Consider the following 23,553-nt stretch of genomic DNA (forward strand, 5'->3'; position numbering starts at 1 on the left):
GCCGCCTATCAGTGCAGTTTTGTTTAGCAAAAAATCAAAAACCAGTGGTGATTAAATAAGACCAAAAAAAAAAAAAAAACTTGTGTGGAAGAAAACAAAGGATAAAAATGGGTACGGTGTTGCACGACTGCGCAATTGTCATTCAGTGTGTGAGAGCGATTAAAAGCTGAAAACTGGCCTGGGCAGGAAGGGGGGAGGTGCCCGGTATTGAAGGGGTTAACGCAGGGAATGAATTAAGCTAATAACAAAATTATAGTTTGGGCTGTTGGGGCTTCCTGCCTGTTTTTGATTTTTTTTTTTTTTTTTTTTTTTTGCTTTTCCTTCTCATTTCTGATTTTTTGTTTTTTTTCTGTATAGTGAAAACTTTAAAGAATTGGAAAAAAGTTTTGACTTTTAGGACCACTTTCACACTGCCGCTGAGCGCTAAGAATGCGCACCTGTGCGTGTTCCTGGTTCTCGGACCTAAACGAGCTCTGATGCTGCTAAACCCAGCATCTAAGTATCAATGAATTTTGGTCAGCGAAGGATTAAACAGAAAAAAAATCTCAATGAAAATAAGCAAACCTCTAGACCCAAAATAAAAATTAGCTTTTTTTTTTTTTTATTGTGCTAGAGTGCAGAGATGTCTTTTAGCTGAAAAGCAAAAATAAAAAAAATAACTGACTCTCTTCAACCCGTGTGATGAATGTTCCTGAAGTGCTCTGATTGAGGTCTGACATCAGAATGAACGGGCTGCATGTAGTAGCTCTAATGCTAGAGCAGCACAGTGCTGCCCTCTGTGGGTGTCTTCCTGCAGCTTCCTCACCCTCAAGACTACAACCCAATGGTGCATTCCACAGTAAATGCTCACCGATCTTGTCACCCGTTTCCGTGCACTGGCAGCGGGAGCTGTGCTTGTGGCGATGGGTCACCTCACTGTCTTCTTTCTCTCTCTCTCTCTCCTCCCTCCAGCGGCTCTCCGGCGGAATGCAAGTGGTTCAGCATGCGGCACAGCCCCAACATCGAGACCGAGATTCTCAACAGCGACGCCTCCAAACAGAAGGTGGTCAATGGAGAGAAGCTGTGGCCGCTGACCAGCAAGACCGTGTTGGAGTTACACATGACGCAGCCCAGCGCGGAGATCAACGACGGCAAGGTATGATGTGCTGGAAGCCGATTGGTTGATTTTAATTGCCACTTCCTGAATTACTGGGTCGTTTCACTCAGAACTGATAGTTTTTAGCTTTGGGTGGCATCTGGCTGGCTGGTTTATCTGCTGGCATCTCCAAGGGGTGGGGGGGGGGGAGGTATAAGTATAAGTAAGTGAGTGTAGGGCAGTAACACCTTATACCCGCATACAATGATGATCACTGCTAGTCGTGTCTGTGGTTTGTTTTTTATACATGGACCCCCCTAGGTGTTCAATCTCCACACAAACCTACAATCCGCAGGTATCCGGGATGTATAAAACATATGAGAAATGTGCAAGAGGGCAGAATAAGAAGGAATTATTGGGTTGTTCTGCACCCCGATCTCTTCTAATGGTCACACTTGGTGGACGAAGCTGCTGATGATTTCCTTCTGCTTGTCTTTTCCAGATAACCTTCGCCTACTATGGAAAGGGGACGGACACTCCCGTGGATAAATCCGGAGTGTACCTCACAGCGATCGGTGAGTTATCAACTCATTTCACTAAACTGACCAAGATTCATTTCCATCATGAATAAAAGAATGGATGGATTGATGGGTGGGCAGATGGATGAGTTGATGGGTGAGTAGTTGGACGGATGAGTGGGTGGGTGGATGGATAGATTGATGGGCGAATTGATTCATGGGTAGATGGATAGATGGGTTGATTCATGGGTAGATGGATAGATGGGTTGATTCATGGGTAGATGGATAGATGGGTTGATTCATGGGTAGATGGATAGATGGGTTGATTCATTGGTAGATGGATAGATGGGTTGATTCATTGGTAGATGGATAGATGGGTTGATTCATTGGTAGATGGATAGATGGGTTGATTCATGGGTAGATGGATAGATGGGTTGATTCATGGGTAGATGGATAGATGGGTTGATTCATTGGTAGATGGATAGATGGGTTGATTCATGGGTAGATGGATAGATGGGTTGATTCATTGGTAGATGGATAGATGGGTTGATTCATGGGTAGATGGATAGATGGGTTGATTCATTGGTAGATGGATAGATGGGTTGATTCATGGGTAGATGGATAGATGGGTTGATTCATGGGTAGATGGATAGATGGGTTGATTCATGGGTAGATGGATAGATGGGTTGATTCATTGGTAGATGGATAGATGGGTTGATTCATGGGTAGATGGATAGATGGGTTGATTCATTGGTAGATGGATGGGTGGGTGGATGAGTGGGTGAGAGGATTGATTCATGGGTAGGTGGGTGGATGGATTGATTCATGGTTTATTTGATGGGTGGATTGATGGATAGCTTGATGCATGGGTTGGTGGATGGGTGGGTGGATTGAATCATGGGTTGGTGGATTGGGTGGATTGAATCATGGGTTGGTGGATGGGTGGGTGGGTGGGTTGATTGAATCATGGGTTGGTGGATGGGTGGGTGGATTGAATCATGGGTTGGTGGATGGGTGGATTGAATCATGGGTTGGTGGATGGGTGGGTTGGTGGATGGGTGGGTGGGTGGGTGGGTTGATTGAATCATGGGTTGGTGGATGGGTGGGTGGATTGAATCATGGGTTGGTGGATGGGTGGGTGGATTGATTCATGGGTTGGTGGGTAGGTGGGTGAATTGATTCATGGGTAGATGGATAGCTTGATGCATGGGTTTGGTTGATGAATTGATTCATGGGTAGATGGGTGGGTGGTTGGGTGGATTGATTTATGAGCAGATGGGTGGGTGGATGGATTTGATTGATTCATGGGCAGCTGGGTAGATGATGGGTGGATTGATAGCTTGATGCATGGGTTTGATGGATGGGTTGATAAATTGATTTGGGTGAGTGGTTGGGTGGATTGATTTATGGGCAGATAGGTGGATGGATTTGATTGATTCATGGGCAGATGGGTAGATGATGGGTGGATTGATAGCTTGATGCATGGGTTTGATCGATGGGTTGATGAATTGATGGATGGGGTTACATTTCTCCCAAAAGATTTTGATCGTTGTCTTTTAGAACTGTGATAACCTGCTTTACGATACCCTGGTGCTAACAACCCTGGAAAACCCCCGACAGACTCTCCTCCCACCCCTCACCACACCCTTTTATTTACTCCCCTTTCCCCTCCTCTCTTGCTACTTCTGTACCTTTCCAAATGTTCTTTTCTTTCCTTTTTCCTTTGTTATAGAAGCTCCATATGTGACTAAGATAGACATCTGATCCTGCAAACAAAATTCCTATTTATTTATTTTTTTTAAACTTTTATTTGTTGCCTGCTACCCGTATAAACTACACATACTGCACACTTCGGTCTTTACTTAATGAATACCTTTTATTAAATAAAAATGTATTGAACAGGATAGATGGATGGGTTGGTGAATGAGTTGATGGGTAGGTTGGTGGATGGATGGATGAGTTGGTGGATGGATTTCTAAAAGGGTTGATGTATTTGTAGAAGGATTGATGGGTAGGTTGGCGGATAGGCTGTTGGATGGATTGGTGAATGGGTTGATGGGTAGGTTGGTGAATGAATAAATGGATGGGTAGGTTGGTGGATAGGTTGTTGGATGGATTGGTGAATGAATTGATGAGTAGGTTGGTGGATGGATAGATGGATGAGTTGGTGGATGGATTGGTAAAAGGGTTGATGGGTAGGTTGATGGGTAGGTTGATGGGTAGGTTGATGGGTAGGTTGATGGGTAGGTTGATGGGTAGGTTGATGGGTAGGTTGATGGGTAGGTTGATGGGTAGGTTGATGGGTAGGTTGATGGGTAGGTTGATGGGTAGGTTGATGGGTAGGTTGTTGGGTAGGTTGTTGGGTAGGTTGTTGGGTAGGTTGTTGGATAGGTTGTTGGATAGGTTGTTGGATAGGTTGTTGGATAGGTTGTTGGATAGGTTGTTGGATAGGTTGTTGGATAGGTTGTTGGATAGGTTGTTGGATAGGTTGTTGGATAGGTTGTTGGATAGGTTGTTGGATAGGTTGTTGGATAGGTTGTTGGATAGGTTGTTGGATAGGTTGTTGGATAGGTTGTTGGATAGGTTGTTGGATAGGTTGTTGGATAGGTTGTTGGATAGGTTGTTGGATAGGTTGTTGAATGGGTTGATGGGTAGTTTGGTAAATGAATAGATGGATGGGTTGATGGGTAGGTTGTTGGATGGATTGGTGAATGAGTTGATGGGTAGGTTGGTGGATGGATTGGTGAATGAGTTGATGGGTAGGTTGGTGGATGGATAGATGGATGAGTTGATGGGTAGGTTGGTAAAAGGGTTGATGGGTAGGTTGTTGGATAGGTTGTTGAATGGGTTGATGGGTAGTTTGGTAAATGAATAGATGGATGGGTTGATGGGTAGTTTGGTAAATGAATAGATGGATGGGTTGACGGGTGGGTTGTTGGATGGATTGGTGAATGAGTTGATGGGTAGGTTGGTGGATGGATTGGTGAATGGATAGATGAGTTGGTGGATGGATTGGTAAAAGGGTTGATGGGTAGGTTGTTGGATAGGTTGTTGAATGGATTGGTGAATGAATAGATGGGTAGGTTGGTGGATGGATTGGTGAATGGATAGATGGATGAGTTGGTGGATGAATTGGTAAAAGGATTGATGGGTAGGTTGGTGGATAGCTTGGTGAATGGCTTGAGTTGGCAGATTGGTGAATGGATAGATGGATGGGTTGGTGGATGGATAGATTATCAGATATAAATTATTAGATCTCATATAGGAAAATAACCAGATATGTACTCTCACATACTTGGGCAGTTTAGGAAGCAGAATACATATTCAAGGCCAACTGGTCTATTTTTCCCTCCTAAACAAGTGTAAATGAGGTGATGGATTCAATATAATAAAAAGCATGTAACCTGTTTGGACCCCAATGCAACATAAGCATGCCTCCATCCCTGTATTAATAAAAGGAAATGAAGAAAGTGGATTATGGGACTTTAAATGAGGCATGGATATGTGTTTGAAATGGTCTAGGATACCTAAAATGTTGTTCATTGTCACTGTCCCTGCGGAGAAAATCTGTATACCCATAGAAAGTTGCTAATCAATCCAATAAATTAAATACAAATACTAAATAGTAGGTGTATATATATTGTATGATAATATATAATACATGGGTCATGCAAAAAGAAGCATAATTAATTGTAGTAATAATCACGTTGACATATTTAATGTATATAATGGATAGACATAATTGGTACAAGCAATCACAATTAAAAAATTGAATGGATATACAGAGCAGGTGAACATGGTTATCCTAATAAATATAACTATAAATGAATAAAGGAAATTCATGATTGTAGCAAACTTGACTTGGTGATGGATTCAAGTCATCAGTACATTATTCAGGTTAAAACTGGGTACAGTGGCTCCAGTGGGCGTTCACAACAAAAATAGGATATCTCTTCAAGTGAGGTCCCAAAATGATGATGCCTAATAAGAGCACTAAATCAGAGGTCAAAATCTTGTAAAAATATCGGTTCATAACAAGAAGGCAACCTAAAACAGCCGACGCGTTTCAGGGGCCCAAAAGATATATATATATATATATATATATATATATATATATATATATATATAATTATAATTTATTTATATTTTAATTTATTTATATTTTAATATTTTTTTTTTTTTTTTTGGTTTGATGCTTTCATTAGATTTGGGTTGTAAGAAAAGAAAATCCCCTTTTTTTTTTTTTTTTTTTTTTTTATTGTTTTTATTTATTTATTTATTTTTTTCCCCATTAGTACCTTGTGATAAAGCATTCCACTTTACTAGCCCACCTCTGCCTGGATGATAGAGGGGAATTGGTGAGAAACATAAAGGTAGTCCAGTCAGGGTCAACAGTATTAAAATCGGGCAGACCTCTGTAGGTATTCTATTTGTCAGGCCCCCCTGGGTCAGTGTCCTTGAGGTCCCTTCTGAGATATATGTCTCATGTCATGCAGTGCGCACCCTCCTCTACATTCTAGCAGGACAGAGAATCCCGGGATATTCCTGGTCTGCTGTGACAGTGCAGTTCTGGCTGATTGATGGTTCACTGAAAAACCCAGTGATGGGAACATAACTGGGGGGGGGGGGGAATTTACGGCAAGCCAGGATCAAGGTCAGGTGCCTTTTTCGTCTGGATATAGATCCGTGTATGTCCCGAGAATGTTAGTAGTAGAGTACAGTACCATGCTGGCCATTGATTATTGCTGCAGGTTTGGAGTGCGTCATCCCCTTTATTAGCTCACTTGAGATGCAAGCTTTCAGGATAACTTCTTCAGGCTTTATACATTATTAAAGGTAAAGCTTGCGTCTTTTAGAACTTTAGAGAGGCATTAAAGGGTATCGCTTCACTCCGAACCTTCTGCATTCCCAAGCATGATAAATTTCACTTACGGCCGTCTGTCTCCCCACTTCTGCTTTAGGTCTGTTCCAAATATATCTACGATTTTCCCCCCAAATTAATACTCTCTAAGGTTAGATTTTAACTTTCCCCTTTGCTAGTTTGTGGTCTTTGTGTTCTTGATCTTGGTTTCATACTCAAAACTCTGCCCCCCCTGAACCTTATTCACACCCTCCATGGATTTAAAGGCTTCAGACATGTCCATCCTTTCCCTTCTATCCTCCACACTGTGTATATAGGAAGTTCCTGAAGTCTCTTCTGAGATGTTTTATCCATCTGACTGTTTTTCATCATTTTTGTTGCTCGTCTCTGGACTTGTTCCATCTTATCAATATCTTTTTGTAAGTGAAGTCTCCAAAACTGGACCTGCTGGTGACCCCTCTAGTTATATAGATATATATAAAGGAATCGTGACCTTCTTCCCCCTGCTGGTGATCCCTCTAGTGATATAAAGATCTATATAGAGGAATCAGGACCTCCTTCCTCCTGCTGGTGACCCCTCTAGTGATATAAAGATCTATATAGAGGAATCAGGACCTCCTTCCTCCTGCTGGTGACCCCTCTAGTGATATAAAGATCTATATAGAGGAATCAGGACCTCCTTCCTCCTGCCGGTGACCCCTCTAGTGATATAAAGATCTATATAGTGGAATCAGGACCTCCTTCATCCTGCTGGTGATCCCACTAGTGATATAAAGATCTATATAGAGGAATCAGGACCTCCTTCCTCCTGCCGGTGATCCCACTAGTGATATAAAGATCTATATAGAGGAATCAGGACCTCCTTCCTCCTGCTGGTGACCCCTCTAGTGATATAAAGATCTATATAGAGGAATCAGGACCTCCTTCCTCTTGCTGGTGATCCCTCTAGTGATACAAAGATCTATATAGATAATTTTTGTTGCCCGTGTCTGGACTTGTTCCATCTTATCAATATCTTTATGTAAGTGAAGTCTCCAAAACTGGACGCTGTATTCCAAATGAGCTCTCACTAAAGATCTATATAGAGGAATCAAGACCTCCAGCTGGTGACCCCTCTAGCGATGTAAAGATCTATATAGAGGAATCAGAACCATCCCTGGACTTGTTCCCCGTCTCTAGACTTGTTCCATCTTATCAAGATCTTTATGTAAGTGAAGTAAACTGGACACCGTATTCTAACGATCTATATAGAGGAATCAGGACCTCCTTCCTCCTGCTGGTGATCCCTCTAGTGATATAAAGATCTATATAGAGGAATCAGGACCTCCTTCCTCCTGCCGGTGACCCCTCTAGTGATATAAAGATCTATATAGAGGAATCAGGACCTCCTTCCTCCTGCTGGCTATCCCTTTAGTAATATAAAAATCTATATAGAGGAATCAGGACCTCCTTCCTCTTGTCCTTGATCCCTCTAGTAATATAAAGATCAATATAGAGGAATCGGGACCTCCTTCTCCATGGTGATCCCTCTAGTGATACAAAGATCTATATAGATAATTTTTGTTGCTCGTCTCTGGACTTGTTCCATCTTATCAATATCTTTATGTAAGTGAAGTCTCCAAAACTGGACACTGTATTCTAAATGAGCTCTCACTAAAGATCTATATAGAGGAATAAGGACCTCCTTCCTCCTGTCCTTGATCTTTTTAGTACTATAAAGGTCAATCTAGAGGAATCAGGACCTCCTTCCTTCTGCTGGTGACCCCTCTAGTGATATAAAAATCTGTATAGAGGAATCGGGACCTCCTTCCTCTTGTCCTTGATCCCTCTAGTAATATAAAGATCAATATAGAGGAATCGGGACCTCCTTCCTCCTGCTGGTGATCCCTCTAGTGATACAAAGATCTATATAGATCATTTCTGTTGCCCGTGTCTGGACTTGTTCCATCTTATCAATATCTTTATGTAAGTGAAGTCTCCAAAACTGGACACCGTATTCCAAATGAGCTCTCACTAAAGATCTATATAAAGGAATCAGGACCTCCAGCTGGTGACCCCTCTAGCGATGTAAAGATCTATATAGAGGAATCAGAACCATCCCTGGACTTGTTCCCCATCTCTGGACTTGTTCCATCTTATCAAGATCTTTATGTAAGTGAAGTAAACTGGACACTGTATTCTAAATGAGCTCTCACTAAAGATCTATATAGAGGAATCAGGACCTCCTTCCTCCTGTTGGTGACCCCCCTAGTGATGTAATAATCTATATATGCTTTGACTTCACACGAACCATAAATCTCCAGGCTTCAGCTTGGAATTTTTATGTGCTGGGATGTTGCAGTTTTCCTCTATAGAGGGATAGACGATAGATATCCCCACCACCCGTCGTCACCTGAGAAGATCCTCAGCCTTGGAGGTTTGGGATCGTCTCGGATAACCCGACACCCGTTATGTTCTCCTAAAATCCGGCTTCTGGGACATGTGCGTGTCACGGCGAAGAAACGACAAAAATTACAGAAATTAGGTGCTATTTTTGGCGATCATTGAGCTCTTGGAGGCCGTAGTCTGCATTACCGCATGGCTGCAATCTAACGCCTATTGTCCTGTTAAAGATGTCATCCTTCCGGAGCGCGATGTGAAGATCCCGTCGCAGCTGTTGTGTTTCTAGTCTTAAAATTATATTCAGAAACTTCACGATTGCCTTGCGCTTCTACCTTACATCTGTTCTCTGGGTGCTCCTTTAAAATGTTGCTGGTACACCCTGATGATAAATTGGAAACGTTTCAGTTCACACCATGGTAACCTCCTGTGGGTTCACAGCTCCAGGACCAAACAATACCCAATCAAGATGGCTTCTGGCTTCATGATCCTTTTTTTTTTTTTTTTTTAATTGTAGTCTAGAATCCAAACTAGGGCTACAAATAGTAGCTATTTTTTGGGTAAGATTTATTTTAGATTTAAGTAAAGGTTTTATTTATTTTTCTACATTTTTTTTATTTTTTATATATATATATATATATATATATATATATATATATAATATATATTTTTTGACTTTTTTTTGTTTTTGTTTTGGTTGTTTTTTTTTTTTTAAATTAAATCACAAAATAGTTTTTGCAGGGCATATAAAGTCCTACAAAAACTATTTGATATTTAAAAATATATATATTTCTTATATACCGCTTTGTTCCCAATAAAGAAGAGAAAAAAAAAAGAAAAAAAGGAAGGTAAACATCTTAAAATCCCTTTTTGAAAAAAAAAAAAAAAAAAAAAGGATTTTAAAATGTTTACCTTCCTTTTTTTTTTTTTTTTTTTTTTTTTATTTATTTATTTTTTTTCAAAAATATTTAGAATCAACAGTAAGGATTCTAACATGTAGTCAAATGCAAAACGGGTCTTTACATTAAGTGCTCATGCACACGGACGTTTTAAAAAACTGGCTGCAAAGCTAGCTCCGATGCCTGGAAAAATCGTTGTTAAAAACTTGATTTTTACCGCGTTTTGCATTGGCGTTTTTGCGCGTTTTTGTGCGTTTTTTAGCGTTAGCGTTAAGTAGCGTTTTTTAAGAAACACATCTCTTGGCTATAGCACTCAGAAAACAAAGAAAATATGTTGCGCGTTTATGCGCTATTCGCGTTTTTACAGCTCTAGCTCCACGCCACGGAACGCACTGGTCCTGGGTTTTTTTTACAGCTTAAAAACGCCTATGCCATTTGCAGCTCAAAAACGCCTAGGTGGGCATGAAGCCATAGACTAACATGGACAGCCGTTTTTAAGCTGCAAAAAAAGCTCAAAAAAGTGGCTGTAAAAACGTCCGTGTGCATGAGGCCTAAAGTGTAAAAAAAAATTTCCTGTTACCATAAAACTCCACATTTTGTAAAAAAAATATTTTTTAATAAATTTCTAAAAAAAAAATTTAAAAAATATATTTGCATCATTTGGCCCAATAAACTTTTAGCAACACAACATTAAAATAGCACAGGTTATTAGTGTACCAAATAACCAACAATTGTTCCTGTGGAACATACCATGTGCGTCAGACATGGGAAATATCCCTGTGACCTGAAAGTTGCAGTTTGTGTTCCATATCATTAAAAAGATTGCATGTATTTTGGGTGCATAGAATAAGAACATTAGTGCGCCAATCGGTATGTGTTGCTGGGGTCCTTTTTATAAGCTCTGGTCACCGCAAAAAGAAAAAAAAAACAAGAATGTTGCTCTTTCTAGCACCGATTATTTTATCTGTATTATTGCAATATTTGTTACTTTTATGTAATGCTGTTTTATTATGTTGTATTTTATATTACTTTATATTCTATGGTCCTCGTGCTCAGGCCAGGCTGTGTGTCACCCCCTATCAGCTCTCATTCCGTTTTCATCCTTCTGACGTTTTTGCGTCTTTTTTGTCTGGCAGGTATTTCGCTGGATGTTGATGCTGACCGCGATGGAGTGGTAGAGAAGAATAACCCGCATAAGGTAAAATGTGCTTTGACTGGTCCTCTCACCACCATTGATGACTTAAAGAACTGTGACAGACCCCCCGTACTCAAGATGAGTCTGCCCGGTGTAAATGCTTCCTTTTGCTCAGAGCCAGCACTATCCAAGACCCTTCAGCCCACCTAGTCACCAGCCGTAACTCATTGTAGGGTGAAAAACATCAAACTCTCTTTATTTAAGCATATGTTACAACAGATGTATAACTCCGGGACACTCCCCCCTCCTCCCTTGGATTCGGGGTGGGGTAAACTGTCCAATAACAATAGACACACAGGTCAGGTGTATTCAAACTACTCATCAGTAAACGGTCTTATCAGCAGGGAAGGGCTGTTGGAGGAGTCCCCCCCCCCCCCCCCCCCCACATAGACATACATCCCATAATATACTTTTCTTCCAAGGCAGGCAGACACAATACAACAATAGAATACAACCACACCCCAAACTATCCCAGCGAAGAGTCCACAACCGCATGAGACCACACACAATATATACAACATTCCAGTATAGCTGTACAGCGAGTCCGACTAGCACAGGTCATAGTGGGGTTTTTGGTCACCCTGTGCTCCTAATGGACACAGGGTGATTTACACATAAGAGGGGTCGGGGAAGCTGGACATGGAGTTTCCAGAGCTCTTCAAGGTAAGCCGAGTTGCACAAACCCTCCCCCACCCAAAGTAACTCCCGTCACTTAGGGGTGTACTCACTTTTGTTGCCAGCGGTTTAGACATTAATGGCTGTGTGTTGAGTTATTTTGAGGGGACAGGAAATTTACACTGTTATACAAGCTGTACACTCACTACTTTACATTGTAGACAAGTGTCATTTCTTCAGTGTTGTCACATGAAAAGATAGAAGAAAAGATTGACAAAAAAAAAAATGTGAGGGATGTACTTACTTTTGTGAGATACTGTATAATGTAGAAAACATAGATACATCACGGGTGGTGTTATGGTATAGGTGGATCTTCTGATGTAGCCAGATGATTTCCTGGCGGTTTTATGAAGTTCTCTGCATTTCTCCTGGTTAGGCCTCGTGGACGTGGGGCCCTAACGGTCAGGGGGCCATCCTGCTGGTGAACTGCGACAAGGACAGCCTGTTTTCCCGCACAGTGGACGGAGATGATAATATATTGCTCTCCAAGACAGGTAATTGGTGGATCTCCTCACTGCCTTTTTTTTTTTTTGCCCCCGCTTTATCCAGGAGCGAGCTCTGACCTTTCTGTATCCGCAGATCTCCTGGACATGTCCAAGATGGTTCTCAGAATCCAAGGGCCAGAGAAACTGCCTACGGGGTATCAACTGATGCTTCACGTCTCCGCCACGGACGCACAGAGCCTGGGGGTCTTCTATCTGCACAGTACGTCTAAGTGGAACTAAACCCTCCTATCCTTTTCAGCCAAGGAGGCCGCCATCTTGGCCTCTGTTAGATCTGCCACTGCCATGATGCTGCACATGTGATCAGTGATGATACCAGCTGTTTGATGATTTGACAGTTTGGTTGAGAGCACAAGCAAATGTGATCATTAGCAATTCTTCCATGCCAGGAAAGTAACTTTTTTATTTCTTTTTTTTTTAAACCATTAATTTGATGGGTTTAGTTCGGCTTTAACCTTCTGACTCCCGTAGGAGACCGATAGGCCTAGCTGTCTACCATCATTGCCTGACAGTGGTCTTAGTGCGTAGACGCAACATCTTGGGTGTCTTTAGTTCAACTTGTTAAAAATAAAACATTGTTCGAAACTGTGCGGCCATAATAGAAAAGAATAGCTAAAATTAACTCTGAGGGGGCTGTTTCCATACCCTACCTTCATAAAAAAAAAGGGGGCTAGACATTAAGTGATTTGAGAAGCAGGTCATGTGACACTATTTTATGTATGATGTCATTTAATGTTTTTATATATACACCGGTCAGTCAAAATATTGTGATCACCGACAAGTGAATAAGATTGACTATCTGGTGACAATGGCACCTGAAAGTGGGTTTATTAGGCAAGGAAAGAACATGTTGTCCCTGAAGTTGATGTGTTGAAAGCAAATAAAAAAAAAAGGGTCAAGCGTAAGGATTTGAATGACTTTGACGAGGACTAAATTGTAATGTCTAGGCAGCTGGGTCAGAACAACTCCTCCAAAACTGTAGCTCTTGTGGAATATTCCTCGTCTGCAGTGGTTAGGACCGACCAAAAGTGGTCCAAGAAAGGAAACCGGCCAACCAGTGATAGGGTCATGGGCAGCCAAGGCTCATTAATGGTGGTGGGGAGGGAAGGCTCATTGATGGAGGTGGTGGAGGGGAAGGCTCGTTGATGGAGGTGGTGGAGGGGAAGGCTCGTTGATGGAGGTGGTGGAGGGGAAGGCTCGTTGATGGAGGTGGTGGGGGGGGAAGGCTCGTTGATGGAGGTGGTGGAGGGGAAGGCTCGTTGATGGAGGTGGTGGAGGGGAAGGCTCGTTGATGGAGGTGGTGGAGGGGAAGGCTCGTTGATGGAGGTGGTGGAGGGGAAGGCTCGTTGATGGAGGTGGTGGAGGGGAAGGCTCGTTGATGGAGGTGGTGGAGGGGAAGGCTCGTTGATGGAGGTGGTGGAGGGGAAGGCTCGTTGATGGAGGTGGTGGAGGGGAAGGCTCGTTGATGGAGGTGGTGGAGGGGAAGGCTCGTTGATGGAGGTGGTGGAGGGGAAGGCTCGTTGATGGAGGTGGTGGAGGGGAAGGCTCGTTGATGGAGGGGAAGGCTCGTTGATGGAGGGGAAGGCTCGTTGATGGAGGTGGTGGGGGGGAAGGCTCGTTGATGGAGGTGGTGGGGGGGAAGGCTCGTTGATGGAGGTGGTGGGGGGGGGAAGGCTCGTTGATGGAGGTGGTGGGGGGGGAAGGCTCACTGATGGAGGTGGTGGGGGGGGGGGAAGGCTCACTGATGGAGGTGGTGGGGGGGGAAGGCTCACTGATGGAGGTGGTGGGGGGGGAAGGCTCACTGATGGAGGTGGTGGGGGTGGGAAGGCTCACTGATGGAGGTGGTGGGGGGGAAGGCTCTCTGATGGAGGTGGTGGGGGGAAGGCTCACTGATGGAGGTGGTGGGGGGAAGGCTCACTGATGGAGGTGGTGGGGGGCGAAGGCTCACTGATGGAGGTGGTGGGGGGGGAAGGCTCACTGATGGAGGTGGTGGGGGGGGGAGGCTCACTGATGGAGGTGGTGGGGGGGAAGGCTCACTGATGGAGGTGGTGGGGGGGAAGGCTCACTGATGGAGGTGGGGTAGGCAAAAAGAACCTTAAATGGGCATGTGAGCATCAGAACTGGACCAGCAATGGAAGAAGATGGCCTGGTCTGATGAATTCAAAAATGGTTTGAGGAACACAAAGCGTTTGGGATGTTGACTTGGCTTTCAGGTTCTCCAGATCGCAATCTAGTCGAGCATCTGTGGGATGTGCTGGAAAAACTATGATCCATGGCGGCCATGCCTCCCAACTTACAGGTCTGCTCTTGACCGCTTGGTGCCAGATACCACAGCATACCTTCACGGGTTTAGTGGAGACCATGCCTGGATGTGTTATGGTGGGTGGTCCTAATGTTGTGGCTGATTGGTGTGTATATAGTACTAAGAGTTAATATATATTATTTAATGATAGAAAAAGATGCCAAACAAAATTTATGATGTCCTTACAAAACATACAGATTAACTTGGTAAAGTTTTTTTTGAGCCTGTCATTAAATGTAACTCGTTCATCTTTCAATTGGCCTCCATGCGGTTACGGTACGCATAAAATCTGAAATCAGAAGCTCTGTATAAGTGGTCTGCACTCAGCTGTCCTCTCCGTCTGACACACAAATTGCCCCGCTGACAATGACAAATTTTCAGCCTCTTGAAGCGGCTTCTCCTCAAATGCCGAACCCTCTAAAACCTGATCCACCTCAAGAGCCTGCAAACATTTCATCATTATGGCAGCAGACACCCGATATTATTACAACATAAGGCTGCCTGGCGTGTATTCCCTTGGTCAGGAATGTATGTTAGGCGGTCCATTAGCAAAATCGCGCCCGTCGCAGAATCCGAAGTAATGAACTATTAGTACATTGTGTATCACCCGCGAAAGCCTCAGCTTAGGGAAACTACATCGGACTAAACAGGAGGTATCAGATCTCTAATCCCTGCCGGCTTATTAACGATTTGTCTTCTGGACAGCATATCTCGTAGTGTCCCTGAGAGGGGTAAGAAACTGTCTTGTGTTTTTAAATGAAAAAATTCATTTTGGGTGGTCAGTCTTTTGCAGCTACATTTTTTATCTGGTTAATAATTTTCATTTTTATTGTAATTTCAAAATATATCTGGTGAACTATAGAGCAGTGGTTCTCAACCTTGTTGAGACCTGGACCAAGGAGTCTCTTCAACAGACAAGGTATCCCTGTTGGGGATGAGGTTTCTGGAGAGAGCTGGGGACAACTGTGGAGGGTGGGGTCTACAGAAGGGGCTAGGTGTCACCGTGGGGGGGGGGGGGGTGAAGATACTGTAGGGGGTTTGGGCACTCTGCAGTAGACTTGCAGTAGACTTGATGGCCTTGTTGGGTGAGGGAGCTGGGGGCAACCATGGGGGATGGGGTCTCTGGGTGGGGCTGGGTATCACTCTAGGGCAGTGATGGCGAACCTTGGCACCCCAGATGTTTTGGAACTACATTTCCCATGATGCTCCACTACACTGCAGAGTGGATGAGCATCATGGTAAATGTAGTTCCAAAAAATCTGGGGTGCCAAGGTTCGCCATCACTGCTCTAGGGGAATGAAGGTATTGGAGGGAGATAGGTCACTCTGCAGTAGAATTGGTGGCCTTGTTGGGGGTGAGGTTTCTGCTGGGGGCAATCATGGGGGGATGTGGTCTCTGGATGGGACTGGGTGTCTCGCTGTGAGGGGGATGAAGGTTCTGCAGGGGGTTTGGTGATTCTGCAGCAAACGTGGTGGTGCTGTTGGGGTTCAGGCCTCTGAAGGGAGCTGGGGGCAACTGTGGGGCGGTGGGGGGGTCTCTTTGTGTCACTGGTGGGGAAGGGAGGGTAAGGTTCTGGAGGGGGTTTGGTGACTCTGCAGCAGACTTGGTGACCCTGTTGGGGTTGAGGTCTGTAGCGGGAGCTGGGGGTAACTGTGGGGGAATTGGTCTCTGGATGGGGCTGGATATCACAGGTGGGAGGGGGTGATGAATGACCTAGAGGGGGTTTGGGGACTCTGCTGCACACTTGGTGGCACTGTATGGTTTCAGGTCCCTGGAGGGAGATGGGGCTGGATGTCACTGGTGGGGGGAGGGGGGGGGTGAAGGTTCTGGAGGAGGGGACTCTGCAGGAGACTTGTTGGCCCTGTTGGGGCAGAGGTTTCTGGCAGGAGCTGGGGCCAGATGTAGGGAATGAGGTCCCTGGAGGGGGTTGCGGTTCTCTCCAAGAGGCTGGGAATTTTTCAGGGGCAATGTAGGAGACTGGAGGCCAATGTGGGATACTGCTGGGGCACTGTGGGAGCTCTGCAATAAGCTAGGCGCTGGAGGGGCACTGTGGGAATTCGGCAAGCACTGTGGGGACTGAGGGCTCTCAGGGGGCCTGGAAGCACTGTGAGAAGTTGGGGGTTGGATGGCAATGGATTCTGAGAGGCGCTATGGGAGGTCAGCAGCGATCTGGAGACCTAGGAGGGAGGACACAACTGGGTGGTTGAGAACCACTGCCTTTAGGGGATTAAAAAATAAGAAGGCAGAGCAATGGCGGGGTGAGGTCTAGTAGTGTGGTTTGCCATCAGTGCCATTACATGTGTGCCCCACCCTGATGCCTGTGACGCTCTTCCTCTGCAGGTAAAGTGTACACGCACGTCCTGGGCAGGCAGAAGTTATTCTACAAGACCCGCTACACGGGCACTCGAGAACTGGAGTTCTTTGTGGAAGGTCTCCGCTTCCCAGACGAGGGTTTCAATGGTCTGGTATCCATAAAGGCCAGCCTGCTGGAGAGTCAGGTGGAGGTAGGAATGGGAGTCCCAACACGTGAAAGTCTTTTTATCCATCAGGTTGTACATCATCTGTGTGCTTGAGAAGTTGGATAACCCTCCCTTGTGTGACTTGAGACCTGGTCTGTCTGTGTGTGTATATCTGTTTCTTACTGATTCTATGGGACAGCTCTCTGGACGCCATGTCTGATTTTGCTTGAGAGCCTTTTGCATAGAATTTTCATGCCAATTATTTTTTAAATGTTTTTACTGAAGTAGGTCACCAGGTTTTTTTTTCTAAACCCTTCCTTACTTGGGACCAGGATGGAGAATTTGATGACAAGTGTATATAGCCAATCTGTACACATATATACTAGGGCTAATTTAGACAGGAGCCAATTAACCTACCAGCTTGTCTTTGGATGGTGGGAGGAAATGGAAGAACCTAGAGAAAAGCCACACAAGCATGGTGAGAACAGGAAAACTCCATGCAGATAGTGGCCTGGCTGAGATTCGAAACCAAGGAGGCCCAGTACTGCCAATGAAAAAGCTACTAGACTGGAAGCCAGTCTTGCAGACGTATACTTCTCTATGTTGGAATAGTTCTGCTTTATAGCTGCATATTGATAAAGAAATGTATTCTCTGGTTGTATTGTGAGCTTTAGCTCAGATAAGGGTTTTATATTCTTATCGTTCCTTTCCAGTTCTGAGTATTATACTGTGCCCTTTCCTGTCCCCGTTCCTAATTTAGACCCCTTTCAGCAGTGGGTCAAGTCTGGTAAATGGATCTCGCTCCTCGCGGTTGTCCCGGCTTTGATTACATGTCTGTTTAAAGACAGCTCTCCGTGCTAACAGTATAATCAGCGTGCCTGCTGAGTGCCAGCTATGGTGGCCGGCGCTGTCACTTCGTAGACTCCCTTGCTTACACAGAGGACAGGAGACTTGGGAGGGGTGTTAAAGGGGACCTCCACACTAAGTTGGCTTGATTTGGTAAAATTTTGGTTTGATAGTTACCATTTCACTCAGCCTTTCTCAGGAAGGGTGCAGTGGAACCCTAAGGCTCCTTCAGAGGATGCTAGGGGTTCCTTGATAAATGAACAATTTTGCCTTTCAGATAATCGCCGTCACAAATGATCTTTTTAGCCACCTGTAAGGAGGGGATTCTTCCCAATAACCACCATTGGAAGAAGCATTCTACCCACTGACCACCAGGATAATGTACTGTGAGCTGTAGATATAATAAACCGCTCACAATTGGTTGGATGTAGGTACTCAGACTTGCCCTGAAAGACTTGGGAGGACACATGGTCTTAAAGTAGGGTTCTCCCTCTACCTTAGAGTCTCCCTTTGGGGGAACCCCACCTAGTACTTGGGTGGACCTTGTCTCGACAGGTCTCCCGAAGAGGTAGGTCCGCCTGGTTTTGGCTGCTTAGTCCACAAGCACCTTGTCCTTTCACAATTAGTAGGGTGTAGGTCCTCATACTTGCCCTGAAAGTGTTGGATGGGAGGGCACATGGCCTTATGGTCCGGTCCTCCCACTTCCATGGAGTTCCTCTTTGGGGGAACCCCACCTAGTAATTATGTTTTGGCAGTTAACATCTAACTCAGCCTTTCTCAACCAGGGTACAGTGGAACCCTAGCACTTCAGAGGTTACTAGGGGGTTCCTTGACTATTAAACAATTTTTTCCTCTCGGATAAGTAGTCACTGTCACCAATGATCCTTTTTAGCAATCTGTAAAGGGAGTGGGGGTTTTCTTCCAAATTACCACCATTGGAAAAAGCATTCTACTTAATGACCACCAGGATAATGTACTGTGAGCTGTAGATATAATAAACCCCTCACAATTAGTAGGATGTAGGTACTCAGACTTGCCCTGAAAGACTTGGGAGAACACATGGTCTTAAAGTAGGGTTCTCCCTCCAACCTTAGAGTCTCCCTTTGGGGGAACCCCCACCTAGTACTTGGGTGGACCTTGTCTCGACAGGTCTCCCAAAGGAGTAGGTCCGCCTGGTTTTGGCGGCTTGGTCCACAAGCACCTTGTCCTTTCACAATTAGTAGGGTGTAGGTCCTCATACTTGCCCTGAAAGTGTTGGGCACATGGCCTTATGGTCCGGTTCTCTCACTTGCATGGAGCCCCTCTTTGGGGGAACCCCACCTAGTACTTACGTTTTGGCAGTTAATATCTAACTCAGCCTTTCTCAACCAGGGTACAGTGGAACCCTAGCACTTCTTCAGAGGTTACTAAGTGTTTCCTTGACTATTAAACAATTTTTACCTCTCGGATAAGTAGTCACTGTCACCAATGATATTTTTAGCAATCTGTAAAGGGAGTGGGGGTATTCTTCCAAATTACCACCATTGGAAGAAGCATTCTACTTAATGACCACCAGGATAATGTACTGTGAGCTGTAGATATAATAAACCACCTCACAATTGGTTGGATGTAGGTACTCAGACTTGCCCTGAAAGACTTGGGTGGGAGGACACATGGTCTTAAAGTAGGGTTCTCCCTCTACCTTAGAGTCTCCCTTTTGGGGAACCCCACCTAGTACTTGGGTGGACTTTGTCTTGGCAGGTCTCCCGAAGAAGTAGGTCTGCCTGGTTTTGGCTGCATAGACCACGAGCACCTTGTCCCCATTGAGAAAAGAAGCATTCTACCTAATGACCACCAGGATAATGTACTGTGAGCTGTAGATATAATAAACCCCTCACAACTAGTAGGATGTAGGTACTCAGACTTGCCCTGAAAGACTTGGGTGGGAGGACACATGGTCTTGAAGTCAGGTTCTCCCTCTACCTTAGAGTCTCCCTTTGGGGGGACCCCACCTAGTACTTGGGTGGACCTTGTCTCGGCAGGTCTCCCGAAGTAGTTCCACCTGGTTTTGGCCGCATAGTCCACAAGCACCTTGTCCCTTCACAATTAGTAGGGTGTAGGTCCTCATACTTGCCCTGAAAGTGTTGGATGGGAGGGCACATGGCCTTATGGTCAGGTCCTCTCACTGCCATGGAGTCCCTCTTTGGGGGGACCCCACCTAGTACTTGGGTGGACCTTGTCTCGGTGGGTCTCCTGAAGTTGTTCCACCTGGTTTTGGCTGCTTGGACCACTAGCACTTTGTCCCCATTGAGAAGATCTGTAATGCAACGAAAAAGTGAGACATCAGATCACTTTGGTATTTAAAAGTGTTTTGTTGTCACGCTTCATATTACAGATTTTCCCAATGTATATTCCTGATGAAGCACAATGTGAAACCCGTAGAAATAAAATAGGACAGCACCATCACTCCGAACACACAAGTGAAATTTTGTCTCCATTGAAGCCTTTCTAATATTTTCCATTCCTTGAAAATTTTAGGTTTTTTAGTCCATGATCAAAGCCTAGGGGTGGTATTGGGGTACCACTAGCGCTACACGTTGGTTAAAGGCAGTCTGTTACTAAAAATGAATATACAAGTTCACATAAATAGGTCCACCAGACAGAGTTCAGTTTTTTGATTTGATGTGCTGAGACTTTTGTTCATGGATCATAGTTTCACAATATAAGGATTCGGTTGGTAATAATTTTGCAAGTTGAGTATGTATTATACGAGTTTTAAATGAAATCATCTCACTCTGTGATTCCATTGTATCCCAGGGCATTCCGGAAACCCCAATATTCACAGACTCTGTGGCATTTCGGATCTCTCCCCTCATAATCACTCCCAACACTCTGGATCCCATCGAGGTTTACGTCTGCAGGTAATGTGGGTGGAAGAGGGACTTGTGGCTGTAGGGAGGTATCTGTCCCCTGTGGGTTCTCAATATCACAGAGTACCTATCACTTGGGTAATGTTTGCCTGGAATGAGGGGATTATGGCTACAGATGAGCCTAGAATGAAAAATCTGTACCACTGACAATCCAAAAAGACACTGAAATCCTGTTAGTGGAGATCAGACATGCCAGTGGGCTTATTTTTCTCTCTATTAACAAAAATAGCATGCCCCCCCTCAGAATGGTACCCAAGGGGATGGATTTATGAAGGATGACATGTTGAAACGAGTCCCTATGACCTTCAACATTGGGTGGAAGGCTAAACCCCTAATTTTTAAAACCTCATGGCCTTAGAGGACCAAAGCCACCTGGGAGGACCCTTACTGTCGTCATCCCAGAGGACCCTAATCATCATGGCCCTGGGGGGGTACCCAAATCATCATGATCCTGGGGGGGATCCATATCATCATGGCTATGAGGGACGAATATCATGGCCTTGGGGGTCTAATACCATCTAGGCCCTAGGTGACCCATACCATCATGGTCCAGGGGGGGCCCCCCATACCGCCATGATCCGGGGGGGCCCCTCACACCGCCATGATCCGGGGGGGCCCCCACACCGCCATTGGTCCAGGGGGGGCCCCCACGCCGCCTTGGCCCTGGGGGGATCCCACACCGCCTTGGCCCTGGGGGGATCCCACACCGCCTTGGCCCTAGGGGAGGACCCCACACCGTCTTGGCCCTAGGGGAGGACCCCACACCGTCTTGGCCCTAGGGGGGGACCGGCCCACACCGTCTTGGCCCTGGGGGGGGACCGGCCCACACCGTCTTGGCCCTAGGGGGGGACCGGCCCACACCGTCTTGGCCCTGGGGGGGGACCGGCCCACACCGTCTTGGCCCTGGGGGGGGACCGGCCCACACCGTCTTGGCCCTGGGGGGGGACCGGCCCACACCGTCTTGGCCCTGGGGGGGGACCGGCCCATACCGTCTTGGCCCTGGGGGGGGACCGGCCCACACCGTCTTGGCCCTGGGGGGGGACCGGCCCATACCGTCTTGGCCCTGGGGGGGGACCGGCCCATACCGTCTTGGCCCTGGGGGGGGACCGGCCCATACCGTCTTGGCCCTGGGGGGGGACCGGCCCATACCGTCTTGGCCCTGGGGGGGGACCGGCCCATACCGTCTTGGCCCTGGGGGGGGACCGGCCCATACCGTCTTGGCCCTGGGGGGGGACCGGCCCATACCGTCTTGGCCCTGGGGGGGGACCGGCCCATACCGTCTTGGCCTTGGGGGGGGGGACCGGCCCATACCGTCTTGGCCTTGGGGGGGGGGACCGGCCCATACCGTCTTGGCCTTGGGGGGGGGACCGGCCCATACCGTCTTGGCCCTGGGGGGGGCCGGCCCATACCGTCTTGGCCCTGGGGGGGGACCGGCCCATACCGTCTTGGCCCTGGGGCGGGGGTGGCCCATACCGTCTTGGCCCTGGGGTGGGGGGGCGGCCCATACCGTCTTGGCCCTGGGGCGGGGGCGGCCCATACCGTCTTGGCCCTGGGGTGGGGGGGCGGCCCATACCGTCTTGGCCCTGGGGTGGGGGGCGGCCCATACCGTCTTGGCCCTGGGGTGGGGGGGGCGGCCCATACCGTCTTAGCCCTGGGGTGGGGGGGGCGGCCCATACCGTCTTAGCCCTGGGGTGGGGGGGCGGCCCATACCGTCTTGGCCCTGGGGGGGCGGCCCATACCGTCTTGGCCCTGGGGGGGGCGGCCCATACCGTCTTGGCCCTGGGGGGGGGCGGCCCATACCGTCTTGGCCCTGGGGGGGGGCGGCCCATACCGTCTTGGCCCTGGGGGGGGGCGGCCCATACCGTCTTGGCCCTGGGGGGGGGCGGCCCATACCGTCTTGGCCCTGGGGGGGGGGGCGGCCCATACCGTCTTGGCCCTGGGGGGGGGGGGGGCGGCCCATACCGTCTTGGCCTTGGGGGGGGCGGCCCATACCGTCTTGGCCCTGGGGGGGGGGGCGGCCCATACCGTCTTGGCCCTGGGGGGGGGGCGGCCCATACCTTCTTGGCCCTGGGGGGGGGCGGCCCATACCGTCTTGGCCCTGGGGGGGGGCGGCCCATACCGTCTTGGCCCTGGGGGGGGCGGCCCATACCGTCTTGGCCCTGGGGGGGGGCGGCCCATACCGTCTTGGCCCTGGGGGGGGGCGGCCCATACCGTCTTGGCCCTGGGGGGGGCGGCCCATACCGTCATAACCCTAGGGGACCCTTCAGCTATGATGATACACCAGATGCCTCTAACCCGTATCTTTAAAAAAAATAAAAATTACAAATAGCAAACTATGAGAATTGGCTGAAATGTTCCTGATATCTGCTGATTGGCTCTGGATCGAAAAAGGGCTTCATATTTAATCTGTTATCCTTCAACAGTGTTAAAGAAAATTACCTCTTCCTGAAGGCAATCAACAATCTAGTGAGCGATGCCAAGCTCAAGGTCCAGATATGCTTCGAGTACGTCAACCGCGGCGATCGTTGGATGCAGGTTGGTGCAATAAGTGTATTTCCAGAAGTAGATTTACATTGGGAGTTCTTGTTGTATCCACCACCACTGCTAAGCTCTGTCTTTGCTGATCATAAGTAGGGTGACAACACTTTCCAGAGTCTCCAGTTCTGTGTCACTGCTCCGTTTCCTGTTTTGTTTCTGGACTGCTAGTCGCACACTGCCACACTGACGCCAGTCTGAGCTCTGCTCCTGCTGTGAGCCCCTATAAATACCTCCCCCTTCCACCCAACTTCATACAGAGAAGCCACTCCCACTGCGAGCCTGATTTCAGCTTTCATCTAGTGAAGAAGTGTTTTTTTATCTATCGCATTTACTCCGTATCTCCAGTGTGAACTTCTCCAGAAATGTCTTTTTATTCTTTTGGTGATATGAATGC

At 46.8% G+C, this 23,553-nt stretch overlaps 1 protein-coding gene across 1 annotated transcript in view; it reads left to right on the forward strand.

Moving 5' to 3' along the window:
- Window positions 1–23,553, forward strand: part of PADI2 (peptidyl arginine deiminase 2) — a 77,617-nt gene that overhangs the window by 17,788 nt on the left and 36,276 nt on the right. The window contains exons 2-9 of the mRNA XM_077456349.1: window positions 952–1,135; window positions 1,578–1,650; window positions 10,869–10,930; window positions 11,979–12,096; window positions 12,182–12,307; window positions 16,748–16,911; window positions 20,509–20,612; window positions 23,045–23,156. Of these exons, the coding sequence (XP_077312475.1) occupies window positions 952–1,135; window positions 1,578–1,650; window positions 10,869–10,930; window positions 11,979–12,096; window positions 12,182–12,307; window positions 16,748–16,911; window positions 20,509–20,612; window positions 23,045–23,156 (943 nt within the window). The remainder of the gene's footprint in view (window positions 1–951; window positions 1,136–1,577; window positions 1,651–10,868; window positions 10,931–11,978; window positions 12,097–12,181; window positions 12,308–16,747; window positions 16,912–20,508; window positions 20,613–23,044; window positions 23,157–23,553) is intronic.

This window comes from Lithobates pipiens, unplaced genomic scaffold (genome assembly GCF_037356315.1).
Source record: "Lithobates pipiens isolate NorthernLeopardFrog02 unplaced genomic scaffold, aLitPip1_a1.2 Scaffold_27, whole genome shotgun sequence".
Classification (NCBI taxonomy): Eukaryota; Metazoa; Chordata; class Amphibia; order Anura; family Ranidae; genus Lithobates; species Lithobates pipiens.